We start from the raw sequence: 15,114 nt of genomic DNA, 5'->3' as shown, positions 1-15,114 counted from the left end.
GTTTAATAACTCATTTCCTGAAAGCATTTACATCTATAAGATCTACCTCAGGCCAGAAAGAAGGTATTTAATTATCTCCAATCACTATCAGTGGCTTGTATGCAAACAGCCAAGGAATAGAAACAATATATCATTACATGAATGATAACATATGATTCAATCAACACAGTTTAATGAACATGGTAGTACACAATAATCCCATCAGCTACAAATCAAAACAAACTTTATACATGATTATTATTCTTAGTTGCAGATAATTATTTTTACAACACTGTCACCGGAAAGTCTTAATATGCGTTTTGATAAAGAACCTTCCTTTTTATTAATTGGGATGACTACCATGTGTATATAATGTTATACCATGAAATAGAATAAACCAATAAACTGTAATGACTGGATTTGTTTGTTTTTTTTGACTTTTTGGGAATCTGAAATAAAGATTGTATTTAGGTTTTTTAGCCATCATTGAATAATTTTAAAACTACTTTTGTATGCTGGCTGTATGTTAATACAAAGCTGTAGTATAACAACCTTACATTATTATTTTTTGAAAAGGCCTGAAAAACAGTTTTCTCTAAATAAAAAAGGACTTGGACTTGAGCCTCTTAACTTGGAAATACTTGCTAACTTTCCCTAAACCTAAAGACTAAAAAGTATTTGATATGTTATTTAACAAATGTGCCACTAATAAATTCACGTTAATTATTTATTTACAGGATCATAACGTTAATGCTGGAGGTCATGTTATTAGCCATTTTCATTAGGCTGCACTGTGTGATATAGCCACCAAGAGGAGCTCTGTTATAAGTAAAGAAATGTACACACGCTGATGTTAGAAAAAGAAAAAGGGAGGACATCGTTTGTTATCTTTGAAGGCACATTAATACAATAATCCGGTTTCTGTATTTCTCCAACTTGTCCCTTTTTTCTTTTTAGTACCAGTTTAGTTTTGTCCATATTTAAGATTAAACTGCAGGTTGAAGCAGGAAGTTATTCAATGTTCATTAAAAGACAGCACACATATATTTGTTTGTTTTGGATTCCTCTGTAATACCTCTGGTTCAAAAAGTCTTAAGGAAAGACACCAAAAAAATATCTTTCTGATTAAAAAAAAAACTTTAATCAAGCCAATATAACCTTTATTTGTTTCTGTATGTCAGTCTTTTTTTCGTATATCTTTATCACAATGGATCCTTTATTAAAAAGTTTAAATTAATTCAGAAATTCAAAATGTTAATGAATGATATTAAAACTCCGAATGTTGTCCCAAATATTAATGGACACTATTTCATGTTTTAGATTCTAATTGTTCTGTTTTCCTGGGTGATTTTTCATGTATTGTTGGAGGAAGCCTAGGTTTGTATTGCCAACGACTGCGTCACTTTAATTCTTGTGAAGAAGATAAGAAAGAACTTGAAACTAATCCACCTTAAAAGCAAAAAAAAGAAATATCAGTCGACCTTTAAAATGAAAACATAGGGGGCTCGGTTGAGTGACGTTTCTCCCGCTAATTGGCTGTATTTTCTGGCATGCAGATGAGGGGGGTGGGCTCGTGGAAACGAGTAGCTGACGTCATTTCCCTTATTCGCATAGAGTGAAACAAACATGGCGATAGAGTCGAGTGGTCGGGGGTTTACGCTAACTTTATTCGTGTTTTCTTGTGTTTTTGCGGGCAGGCAAGCCCTGGAGGCGCCGGCGGAGACAAGACTCGGCCCCCGGATACTCGGCATGAGGCTGGAGAGGAGCGACACGCCGGCCGGGACCACCGAAAGAGGGGTTATTCAGGTGACCGAGGGCAGCGACACCCTCTTCAGGTTCTACGGGCTCCGCTTGCGCTCAAACAGCTCTGCTCTCATCAAGTTTATGGAACTTTACTCCAGCGATAAAGAGGATGATAGTTTCGGCGCCATCATGCACCCCTTCAATAGGACTTGTCCGGAGCACACGAAGGATATAGAAGTGAAGGGGTCCATGGTGGTAACCAACCAAAACACCTCCGGGGTGGTCAGCCTCTTTATCAAGGAGCTCCGCAAGAGCGAGGCGGTAAAGGTGTTCGGCTTGTGTGTCCGCGACACCCAGGAGAAGGAGGAGACGTGGTACCTGCTGGACGATGAGGACGCCAGGCTGCGGGTGGTGGAAGTGGCGAAGTCCTTATTGCCTGTCTGGCTGCAGGTGATCCTCATAGCCTTCCTGCTGTTGCTATCCGGCATGTTCAGCGGGCTCAACCTTGGGCTGATGGCGCTGGACCCGATGGAGCTCCGCATCGTGCAGAGCTGCGGCACCGAGAAGGAGAAGAAGTACGCGCGGAAGATCGAGCCCATCCGCAGGAAGGGAAACTACTTACTGTGCTCGCTGCTCCTGGGAAACGTCCTGGTCAACACCACCCTCACCATCCTCCTGGACGACCTCACCAAGTCCGGGATCGGCGCTGTAGTCGCCTCCACCATCGGCATCGTTATTTTCGGGGAGATCGTCCCCCAGTCGCTGTGCTCCAGGCACGGTTTAGCAGTCGGGGCGAACACCATCATGGTCACCAAGTTGTTCATGCTGCTAACTTTCCCTCTGTCGTGGCCCATCAGCAAGCTCCTGGACTGCGTGCTGGGCCAGGAGATCGGCACCGTGTACAACCGGGAGAAGCTGGTGGGGATGCTGAAGGTCACCGAGCCGTACAACGACCTGGTGAAAGAGGAGCTCAACATGATCCAGGGTGCGCTGGAGCTCAGGACTAAAACCGTAGAGGATGCCATGACAGCTGTCGGAAACTGCTTCATGATGCAATGCGACGCCGTGTTGGACTTCAACACCATGTCGGAGATCATGGAGAGCGGATACACGAGGATACCTGTGTACGAGCACGAGCGCTCCAACATCGTGGACATCCTGTATGTGAAGGACCTGGCTTTTGTGGACCCGGACGACTGCACCACACTGAAGACCATCACCAAGTTTTACAACCACCCGGTGCACTTCGTCTTCCACGACACCAAGCTGGACTCCATGCTGGAGGAGTTCAAGAAAGGTTTGTGGACATCTTGTCATGTGGTCATGCAAGTTAGAGTAGGGGGTGCACAACATCAAATACTGTGGTGGTGGGCCAGGACAGGCAGAGGCAGCCGAAGGTCCGTCTTTGAGAAAAATAAGCAACACTACTGCATAAAGTCCTGTATTTATAATCTTACTAAAGTATATTTAAAGTACCAAAAGTTAAATTAACAATCATACACTATAAACCGTTTCAGAATTATGTTTATTATTAGATTATAAGTGTCACAAATACAAACAAACTTTTAGCAGCTGCAGTATAACCTTAATCACCTGCTGCTGTGTAGTAACCCATAACATATACAATTTATAAAAATAAATAGGTCAATATGTCAATCATCAGTTGATTTTAGTGTTGTATTACAAATAATCTCAATGTGCAAAGAAACCAAAGCTGCCACCTAAACGCAGGGGAGTAAGAAGTGCACCATTTGCCTCCAAACTGTAGCTTACATATATAAAATACAATGGAAAAACTCAAGCAAAGAACAACTGTGTTCAAGTTATACTGAAACCCAGTACATGTTGTACTTAGTTACTTCCCACCTATGAAAGTATTTGTGGTCCGGAGAGTCAGGTGTAACTATTTTCTATTTGCTTTGAGTGACAGAACCGTGCTGTTTATTTTTGACACAGTATTTGGTTAGTCAGGATACTCCCACAGGTTGTTTTGAGGCTTAACTTAGTAGTAGTGTTATACGCTTACTTAACAACTCTTCCTGTGTGGCGGATGTCTTACCATTTCCTCCTTTTTTGCATTGATCGTGATGGGTAAAACACAAAAAGCAGCTCCAGCTGTGTTCATCCTTTTTTAGCGATCATTCGGTCTGTATTATCAAGCAGTAGAGCTGAGTTTGACCTTTTTTTGTGGAGCAGGTCAAACAATAACATACATTCTAGTCTTGGGGATTAGTCATTTGTGAATGTATCCTTCCTGCAACAGGGTAAAAGAAAGAAAACATTTGGTCTTTTATGCTGTTGCTCTTATCGAGTGTCACAATGATGTTCAGTGTAATGAGACGGCTGTGTTTACTATGTGCATCGAGCATTTTAATATAAGGTCAACTTTCCGTTAGTCCCTCTTGTGTTTTGAGTATTTGATGTCATGGTCATACACGTTTTTAAATTCTCTGAGGTTCAGGAGTGATTCGTACTCAAGTTGCCATATATATTATATTCAACCTGTAGTAGACATTGTTGGAAGGATTAGAAAGGGAGAAAGCATGTTTAGTTCCTACAGAGTGAGGGAAAGCATTGTTGCTATAGACTAAAGCTGTGTTTTTGACAAAAGTGACTCGGCTGAGAAGCGGTAATGAGGGTTTGTCAAAAATCAAATGTAGCCTCTGTCTTGTTTTTGTGTAGTATCAAAAACACTTCCCTGTTTTACTTCTCTCTTCTTACCCTGCTGCTTTTCCTCTTTCAAAACACACACACTTTCACAAATGTGCACGCTCCCTCTCTCAAGAGGCCGTACACACACTGACGCCATCCCCCGCAGGGATATCTTTTTCCTTTTCTCAGGCTTCTCATCTCAAGGTCACAGACAGTAGACACTCTTGCTGTGTCTATAACTCAGCACAGTGAGGAATAAGCGATAGTGTTTCTGTGTCCGCTCTGGCATCCTACTGTAAGACGTGAAGGTAAAACCTCAATGAACTTGGTCAGCAGCGTGATTTGTTTAATACCAAATATGATTGGCTGAAAAAAGAGAACCGTATCAGATCTACGGCTTTAAATTGTCTTTGAGTCGTGTTGTGGCTGTGGTGCGCAGCGCTGTGTGACATTTGGCCAAGAAACGTCTCTGCGGCTCTTCTTAGTAGGCTTGGCTGGCAAGGTGGGAGGCTTTGGCAACAAACTGCAGTGCCCACACACACACACACACACACACACACACGCACACGCACACGCACACACACACATAGGACTACAGAGGGAGTTAAAAACAATCCATGTTTGCTCAAAGCTCGGCAGATAGATGAACTTCAAACAGTTATGAGAATAGTTGGTGTGTATGAGGGTTATGGCAACTTTGAAAGACCTCCGCCTCTTGTTGCTGGTGGGCAGATATATACGGAAAAAGATTTTGAAGACTACGGAGCCCTGGAGGGTTCATAGAGAGAAAAATAAATAAAACGAGGCCACGTTTTATTAATTCGTGTGCACGATATACTTTCTCGTGCGCACAAGAAACTTTCTTATGGTTAGACACATCGAACTGCCCGATTATTACGCCATATTATTAGTTTTATGAAGAAGATGTCTGGTCGCCAGGGCGTGTGTGTGTGTATGTGTATGTTTGTGTGTCTGTGTGTGTGGGCATTTGTTTTCAGAAGATATTATGATAGTGGCGTTGGTTCCGGTGCACTCCGACAGCATTTAGCACTAGCCTACATCGAGATTAAGATTAAACGAGCTTCTTTCACTTGGGAATACACATGGAGTTAGCCAGATGTGTGTAAATTACTGTTCATGGTCATTTGAAAACAAAGGCCGGTGTCGGGCACACACATACACCGAACACTGAAATGAAGTCCAATTTTGAAATATATCTCAAATAATGTAGGCACTGCCATTTCCCCACATAAACATAACAGTCTGCAATGAAACGGTTGTCTCCTGTGCGCTCCACTTCCTACTTGGCGCACCGGTAACTTTCTCGCGCGAACGAAAAAGTATCTTGTGCGCATGAGAAAATATATTGTGCGCACGAATGAATAAAACGTGGCCTCGTTTTATTTATTTATCTCTATGAACCCTCCAGGGCTCCGTAGAAGACGTAGTGAATATTCTCATGAGAAATACTGTCAGGAAAAAAGGATTTTCCGTTTTAACAAAATCATATTTATTATGAGTTCATGTTCTAGGACACTTAGTTGACTTGAGATGCAAGAATTCTATTATTTATTGAATATTAAAAAGACACTGTAGACACATTTTAAACCTTCATAAACATTAGGACTCAATGGGTGTTGCTGCAAATGGCAACTGCTCGATGTGTTCCCAGTTCAGAAGGTGTGCACAAATAGAGCACAAGAGTTCTTGTAAAATTGTAAAACTTAAGTGCCATCAAACCGGCTCTGGTAAATATGTAAATGGTAGCTCAAAATCAACCCTTTTAAGTTGAATATCATTACAGTGGCATACATGCATTCCATCTTGCAGCCCAATGTTACCCTTTTTTGTACAGCCAGTCATAAAGCCAGTACCATATATTTCATGTGAAGGGGGCATCCACTCCAAAGAGATATAACACCTTGTTTAAATCTAGGAAATAATCTTCTAAGAACTGTTATTACAGGTTATTATCATCTACAGCAGGATATTTTGGAAGAATTAGCTATGTCAGAGAATAACTTTGGATGCCTTATTTTTCTTATCTAACTGTATAACATGTACATGTATGATGATTATTTTACTTGTACAATGTATTTAGTCGACAGGGTTGATATTCAACTGTGTCCTTGTGAAGTCTCTCCTAGCTGGTAGCATGTGCTTCTATTTCCTGCATTAAATATATATTAGGGCTGTCAAACAATTACACATTTTAATCAGATTAATCACACCTTAAAAATTAATTAATCATGATTAATCACCATTCGAACTATGTCCAAATTATGCCATTTCTTTATGTATATTGTTGTGGGAATGGAAAGATAAATGAAAGAAGGCGGATATATCCACTTAACATACAGTATGTATGTATGTATGTATGTATGTATGTTTATTATAACATTGTTCTGTGTGTCAAAATGAAAGACAGCCCACACACCTATCAATCATCAAACCGTGGGGTCTTATTTCATTACGTGTTGATTTCTATCAACACGCAAAAGTATTCTCCATCGGGACTTCCTGCAACAACACCACGCCGTTATCTTGATTCTTATTGGCCAGAAGACATTATCAAAGATGTTCTATTGAGAAGACGATCACTACGTGACAAAAGTTTTCAAAACCGTTTCTGGTCTTCGGTATTTCCAGACAAGTGGCTACTGAAATCAATCTTACTAATTGCTGTCTGTCCAATTTACTCCGCGAGTTGGCAGACTTTATTTTGCTTACTTTAACATCATTTTTCATGGTGGGGCTAAGCCATTTCTTGGTATGGCTGTAGCCTACCCCAGCGCTGCCACTGGTGGGATGTATGGGGCGGGCCATTCTGCGCATGCGTTAAATATTTTAACGCAATTAATTCAAAGAATTAATTACCGCCGTTAACGCGATAATTTTGACAGCATTAATATATATTCATCAATTTCTGGTAAATGTTTTGATAAACGTTTGTCTAAAGTTTTTTTACCGATTGTTCTTCCCACCCTCTTAACTCGACTCACTGCTTGCATCTCAAGTTCTTCTCACTTGCTGCTTAGCATCAGTTACCAGGGTGATGGCATCCAACATTGTCAGTGTGCGTATACTGTACACAAACCTGTTTCTTTAAGTCGTGCTCTTTATGATACACATATGCCCCTTCATTACAAGATTTTGAGGTTTTTACTTTTATAAGCAAAGGTTCAACGCCTATAGTTAATAATAAATACTCTATAAACTGGTGTGTGTGTGTGTGTGTGTGTGTGTGTGTGTGTGTGTGTGTGTGTGTGTGTGTGTGTGTGTGTGTGTGTGTGTGTGTGTGTGTGTGTGTGTGTGTGTGTGTGTGTGTGTGTGTGTGTGTGTGTGTGTGTGTGTGTGTGTGTGTGTGTGTGTGTGTGTGTGTGTGTGTGTGTGTGTGTGTGTGTGTGTGTGTGTGTGTGTGTGTGTACACAGACAGACAGACAGACAGACAGACAGACAGACATTCTCGTTATTCATTATGACCTTTCACGGGACTATGAGGTGACCTTTTTAGAAATTAAACTTTAATGATACACTGGCTTTCAGCAGGAAGTAACAAAAAACTGGTAGAATATGAGTACATTTGTAAGAAAACGCAAGTTTCTGTGTATTGGTAGATTTGATCGAAATAAAGGCACATGTTATCAAGTATACTGAGATTTTTTACAATTACTGATATTATAGATAGCATAATACTGAGAGAAGTGCTCTGGACATCAGGCTTCATTTAGAAAACACACACACACACACACACACACACACACACACACACACACACACACACACACACACACACACACACACACACACACACACACACACACACACACACACACACACACACACACACACACACACACACACACACACACCATTGAACCATGAATTGACTGGAGGCACATCACACTCTGTCAACAGACTGTCACATGATGTACCCTCAAGCAGCCGCCTGCGTTAGCCTCCATTTAGGCCTCAGTGACTTTAAAAAGATCACTACAGGTTAATACAAATAAACATTTTAGATGGTCTTTCCATTGTATATTGTAATAGTTGCGCTTTTCTTCTTATTGATGTTCATAATAAAGAAGTAAAAGCAAAAACACAGTGTGACTGCATTTATGAAAAAACAAAAAAGTTTTTATAATTTTACTCAAAAACTTTGGGTTGAACAAAGAGCTGAAATGATTAATGGATACGTTGGTCAAAATAAGTATTTTTATGCAAAAATGCCAGGTAACAGTTTCTCAAATATGAATATCGTTATCAATAATTGGTCTTGTTTAATATTAAAAGACATATTTGGGTTTTCATTTCTGGGTTTCTGGGTTGGGCTATATAGGACATTCAAATATTTCAACTAAAAACATTTACATTTTCGACATTTAAAAAATAAATCAAGTCAATGGGCATCTATACGATCCAATGTTAACAATAGCTCTGTAATGCGAGCTCTAACTGTTGTGCTTGTGTTGGTCATGTAACCACAAAGCTCATTGAAAGCCACTAATCCAAAGAAATAGTTTTGCCAACATATTTGTGCTTAGATTTAAAAGTAATTTTTCCCATTATGGGAGCATTTAAAATATGTGTCTGCCAAAACTTGAATGTCTCGTTGATAACACACATATTCAAGTGTTGTTTCGCCCTGCTGGTTATTTTTGTGGATTTTTCAGTTGTAATTACTGCACTTGTTTGCCCTCTTTGTTATGGTGTGTGAAACCACACTAGATTTGATGTGAGTCAGTAGTCACGTCTCAGACTAATAGACTAAACACACAATTCCTGTTGAACCTTAAACACAGGAAATAGACCAGCTTGTGTTTTGTTTGTGGTCGTCAGGACCGTCTGCATTGTGTGCTGTTTATCAGTCAGTGTTTCCCCAAGGATGGAGTCATAGCAGCGGTGCTAAGGCACGTGGGCCCAGCGAAATGTGAGCGCAGAGCGAGTCGAATTTCTTTGTGTTCGTGCGAAGTGCGCCCCGCCAATATGTTCCTATGTGTCTGCCAGCACAAGACATTTGTGAAATTTAAAGATGTATTTTGCTAAATCACCTTTATTGAACATACAGCACAAATACTACACATACACATAACAAACAATCAAAATAAAATGTATGCAATTTAATTATTTTAACCTGCTTTATTTGGGGGTGGACCTCACATCCTCTAGGGGGATCCGGGGGCATGCACCCCCAGGAAGATTTTTTTTTTAAATGTTGAAGTTAAATGCATCTATCTGGTGCACTTTGAGCACAACATGAATTTATGGATACAGCTCTCAACACTCAGATGAAAGGGAGCTGTATACTTTTAAATAATCCAAACATCTTTAGAATATGATCATTTAATATTTAATAATTAATAATAATAAATAATATTAATTAATATTAATCATTTAAACTTGTTTATTCTTATATTATGTTACCTAGTTAGCATGCTTTCTTTTTATTTATGCATATTTTACTAATCACTCCCCTTTTAAAAATGTTGTACTGTCCTATAGTAGCTACACATTGGAATGATTTCTTATTTTATTTTTTACAGCTATATTAAATAGATACAAGTGAGCTCTGTCTCGCTCGCTCACAGAGGCTGTATGCTCCTCCGTGGCGATGACGCGAGCGCCAAGTATTATTATTTTAATGCCGCTGCTGAATGTATATAGGGGAAACACTGTCAGTGTTTGGGCATTCACAATAATTACTCAAATTACTAAATACAATGGGTGTTTTTAATAGGGGTGCACCGAATGGGTAATTCTTGGCCGAAACCGATACCGAAAATAGGAAACAGTTGGCCGAAAACCGAATGCCGAAAGGCCGAAAATGATTAATAGAAATATATATATATATATATATATATATATATATATATATATATATATATATATATATATATATATAATGTATACATTTTTTACCATGTTGTTCAGCTACCTGATTATGGAAAAATACATGATTATGGCAAAACTTAACTTAAATAATAATCACTATTATGGGTCCATAAAACATTTATTCAGCACTTTTGAATGCACACAGTACATTAATTCCAAGTCAAGCGCATTTTCTTTTCTCTGTAGGATAACTACAACAAAGTGCATTCAGAACAAAGCCAAGGTGCTTTAAAACTGCATAAACATCTAGGCCAGTAGGCCTACAACAAAATAGTGGAAATAAAGAATGTAACAGCCAGGCCTTCAACAACAACAAATGCACCTATAAGTTTGGTAACCTAACGTGTTGTTGTGATGACGTAATCAAAACGCGGCGACAAGCACGGCGCACGACCATGCTCGCGGCTGGCTCACAGCCAACATGTCTGCCGCTTGGAGATATTTCAAAATATCAGAGAAAGAGGCGCGGATCGCGATTTGTAAAACGTGTTCAGCTGACATTTCTCGAGGGGGCGTAACTGCAAAGACTTTCACCACTTCGGGATTACTCCACCACTTGAAAATCAAAACAACCGGACAAATATGCGGAGTATGATCAACGTAACCCTGTTCTCTGACATTCGGTGATATTTTTTCGCCCAAAAGCCGAAAGGGCCTTTTTAAAAATTTTCGGCCGGTAATTTTCGGTGGCCGAATATTCGGTCCATCCCTAGTTTTTAATTATGTGATTGAGATTTAGCGATTTGGACATTTACTTTTTAATATTTCCGCTATTAGCTGATCAATACTGCAGCAGCTTGGAAGATGACATGTTGCCTGTTTCATCATGAATTACAAAATGTTGAAAACAAGTTGTGTTTGCCCTGCTAATAGGCTTTTTTTATTGAGTGTCCAGTATGCCAATATGGAAACCAGTCTGTTACCAACAGTATACTGTCCTAAAAGTTAATAAAATCTTTCACATAATATATTTAGCTTCTAAGTCTGACCCCTTTACAGGCTTTTTGATACTTAAATTCCTGGTTCAGCACTCTTATGTTCATGATCTTAAATAACAGACATGATATGAACAACATTGTAAACAGGAGAATGCGACTTCTGAATTGAGGTAAATTGAAGCGATCAGAGAACAAACATTGCTGTGTTCTGTGGGGTCGACAAAAAAAAGTAGCCCTCTGGTGATTGAGCTTCTTCCCTCACAAACAATCGTTTGCCTAGTAAAGACACTGGCACACATAGAGGACTTTATCAATAAAAGAAAAAGGCCATTTTGGGTCATCATCCATCAAACTACTCAGATAATTACCATAAACTAAGACAGTTTATGCAATCTGCAGCCAGAGACTATGTGATTACAACCTGCAAGTGTAATGGAAAGAACCTTTCTTGACATTGTAGAAGAGGCCTTATTATGCCTTTTTGGGATTATTGACTTTGTATTTAGTGACATCACTGCATAACACTAGCGCTCAAACACATTGTAGGTGATAAGCTAAGGAGCGGGACATCTCTAAGCGGTTGACCAATCACAACAGAGCCGTCCAGCTAACCAATCAGAGCAGACTGGGCTCTGGTTTTAGACAGAGGGTGAAAAGAGGTGCTGCAGCACAGGCAGTATGAGAAAAATAAAGAGCTTTTTGAACATTAAAGTCACAGTAGAGGCACAAAATGCATTATGAAACCTGAAAGATTAGCATGTGTCCTTTTTAAAATAACACATTTCAAGGATTATCATTTGGTGTTGTTTCTAGTTTTTCACACCCTCCTCTCATTGGTCTTTCCTGTATTTCATCAATTCCTAAGTGTTTGCTGTTGTCATACGTTCTTCTGACAGATTGGCCGTTGCACCCTGCCATAAACGCAAATTCAAACACACTTCTGCTTGTGACACACCCTGCGTAAAGACACACACACAATGTACATTTGCTTTATCCAAACACATTCATTTACCACATTCCTCCCTCAGCCTGAGTCTAACCTAAAAATAATCTCAATTGTAATCTCAACCTTTACCCCCAATCCTATCCGTGAACCTGACTTTCAAAGAAGCCGGGGGGGCAGAAATAATGACTGCCTCTTTGTAAAAGTACGAAAGAACACAATAATTTACAACTTTGAGTAAAACATTACCCAATCTCAGCATGATAAGGTTGACACAGGGTGGACCTGAATCTCCACTCCTGCTTTTGTGACATGGGTGTGTCCCTCTCTCACGCTCCCACTCTTCCTCTCATCTCTACCGCCATCGCATTTCTTTGTCCCTGTTTTTCAGTTTTCTGTTGTGCCTAGTGTCTACAGAAGGGCATTTTGGGTCACTCTTGGCAGCGTTCGAATGTGATAAAAGACTCAGAGCATTTATTGCTCCATGAAGAATCTATTTAGGAAGCAGAATGTTACAACCACTATGTTCACATCAGTGCTGCTGAAGGTGTGCCAGTACAGGGAACACATGGGAGGAGCTGCCAAACGAGAATATCCCAGATAACAGAACGTTCTGGAAGAATTGTCAATGAATCCTCATATAGTTTTCAATCAAATCAATACGTTGAGGCAGGAGGTGGGCCATGAAGTTGTGGGATTATGCTTGTTTTGTTAATTGTTAAAGATTTTGAAGTTTAGAATTTCTACTTCACATATTTGCCCATTGATTACAATGAGAATAACATTTGAGTTTTTAACATTTCATTTCTCCACTAGACTCTTGTTTTTCTCTATCACTTCTAAGTTCTAACATGTTGTCATCAATGTGTGAACCCTAAAAAGCAACTTTAAGTCCGGTGTTTTACATTTTTTTATCTGAAACGTATCAAATGTGCCTTACAAATTCGGATGTGAACGCTTAAACTGGACTTTGTTGGTTCTTTGTTTAGGATTATGTCATAACGTCAGCATCCACAATGCATTGTTAAGGCTAGGAATTAAGAAGTCTAAGAAATTATATATAACAGTTTGTCTTTTTAACATCAGATTAAGGTCACATCAGCATCAGGAAATTGGCGTGTCAAATCCTCAAAAAGAAAAAAACCTTAGGCATTAGTTTTGAAGTGGATCAGTCTAAAATCACCAAAAAGAGGATGGAGTTTAACTTGAATGTGTTTCTTAAGATTGTGTGTCTTTATGATGTAGCGATCATAAAAGATGGCTGCCGGTCCTGTCAATAATTAAGAAACAATACATCTTATTCTCAGAACTAGCTACTAGCTTTTGACAGTTTTCTTTAAGGGTAGGGGTGAAGAAGTCTACAAATCTGTTATATATATATTTTTTTAATGTGCCTCTATTTGTCTTTTTAACTTCAGCTTTAGGTCACATTATCATCAGGAGATTGGCATGTCACATCCTGAAACGATACATAATGATCACTCTGACATTGCCAAAAAGATGATGGAGTTTAACTTAAATGTGTTTCATAATATTGTGTGTCAAAAAAAGATTGCTGTCAGGAATGTACAAATAGAACATCTAGAGGGGTTTGCAGGACTAGCTGCTTGCTTTTTACAAAATAAAATAGTAAACCTAAATTCCAGCTAACTGCTAAAGATCTTTAAAAGCATTATCTTCATTTGCATTTGTCTGAGGGTAGTTGTGTGTATCTGTCTGTCAATGGATATTTAACTCTCTATTTTTGAGAGACAACCCCTGAGGTGTTCTACTGAGTCACAGAGTGTAACACACACACCATCACTCACTCACACTCCAATCAGCTGACTTGCCTGTCTGCATCGCTCTGATTTCATTTAAAGGAAGACAAACCCTGAATGATTGATTTAGGTCTTCAACAAACGGTTTTATTTTCAGTGTTCGGTGTGACAGCTTATAAAAAATACTTCATTATCTAAACTGGCATCAGCTGCTCAGACCCTTGTTTTGTCTTTTAAATAGGCTCTCCTTAGAAACGATCAACATTGCAGATTACTCATTTTTGTATGCGGCCCTAGATGCGTCAATGATTTGGCTAATGTGGTTTGACCTATATGGGCCATTCTACCGAATCGGACCAAAGTCAGGTTGAAGATATTTTTTGAAATGTTTTTTCCCCAAAACTTTGTCCATATATATTTTGTACCAAATCTAAATTACACATATATCTAGTAAAAGAACTGTACATTTTTATATCGTATTTTCAGACTGTACGGGAATGTTCTTCTTCTACCAAAAATGGTCACTACCGAAACATAGTACATACACTGTATTCAAAAAGTATTATATTAACCTGTTAAGATTGTTTTACCTTCCCTTCTCTAAATAGTATTTTAACAAATATTTCTTGAGGGTTTTCACAATTAAATGAATAAAAGTGCATTTTTAATCAAAGTTCAATTTATACAATTCATAAAAATCATAATGCAAACTTTCTTTGTAAAATGTATAATACTGATCATATTTATTCCAGAGTTGATGATTGTTGGAAGTGAACATACATTAAACCAATCAGTATCATATCATTTTAGTTGATAACTCAATATACTTAATTTTTTACAAAACATCCAGTGTTTCGGTAGTGACCAAAGTATTTTGTTCTCAATGTCGTATCATATTCCCTCAACCTTATTGCTTAATCTTTACTCATAACATGCCTTATGTTCAGGGTTGGGAGGGTTACTTTGTAAATGTAATCAGTTACTGATTACTGAATACATGGCTCTGAAAGTAATCCGAACACAGTTACAGTTACGCGTCTTAAAAAACTAATCAGATTGCTTTTAGATTACTTTTGGATTACTTTCTTTTTCCATCACAGATGGTCTGTTTTGGTGAACAGGAGACACAAAAAGCAAAAGGGAACTGAACGTGTTTTTACTGTTTTAATGGCTTATCAAGAGCACAACTGAAACATAACATCTGAAA

General features: G+C 38.9%; 1 protein-coding gene across 3 annotated transcripts in view; it reads left to right on the top strand.

The window, feature by feature from the left end:
• Positions 1-1,517: 1,517 nt before the first annotated feature.
• LOC307044142 (metal transporter CNNM4-like) overlaps positions 1,518-15,114 on the top strand; it is a 61,237-nt gene continuing 47,640 nt past the window's right edge. Inside the window, exon 1 of one of the 3 annotated variants that reach the window (XM_079689200.1) lies at positions 1,518-3,019. In XM_079689200.1, coding sequence (XP_079545326.1) covers positions 1,606-3,019 — 1,414 coding nt within the window. In that variant the 5' untranslated portion in view covers positions 1,518-1,605. The remainder of the gene's footprint in view (positions 3,020-15,114) is intronic. The other 2 variants (XM_079689201.1, XM_079689202.1) reach the window with 2 other exon arrangements.

This window comes from Notothenia rossii (genome assembly GCF_949606895.1).
Source record: "Notothenia rossii genome assembly, chromosome: 6".
In the NCBI taxonomy this organism is placed as follows: domain Eukaryota; kingdom Metazoa; phylum Chordata; class Actinopteri; order Perciformes; family Nototheniidae; genus Notothenia; species Notothenia rossii.
Note: the sequence above shows the minus strand (reverse complement) of the source record. Positions and strands in the feature narration are given on the sequence as shown.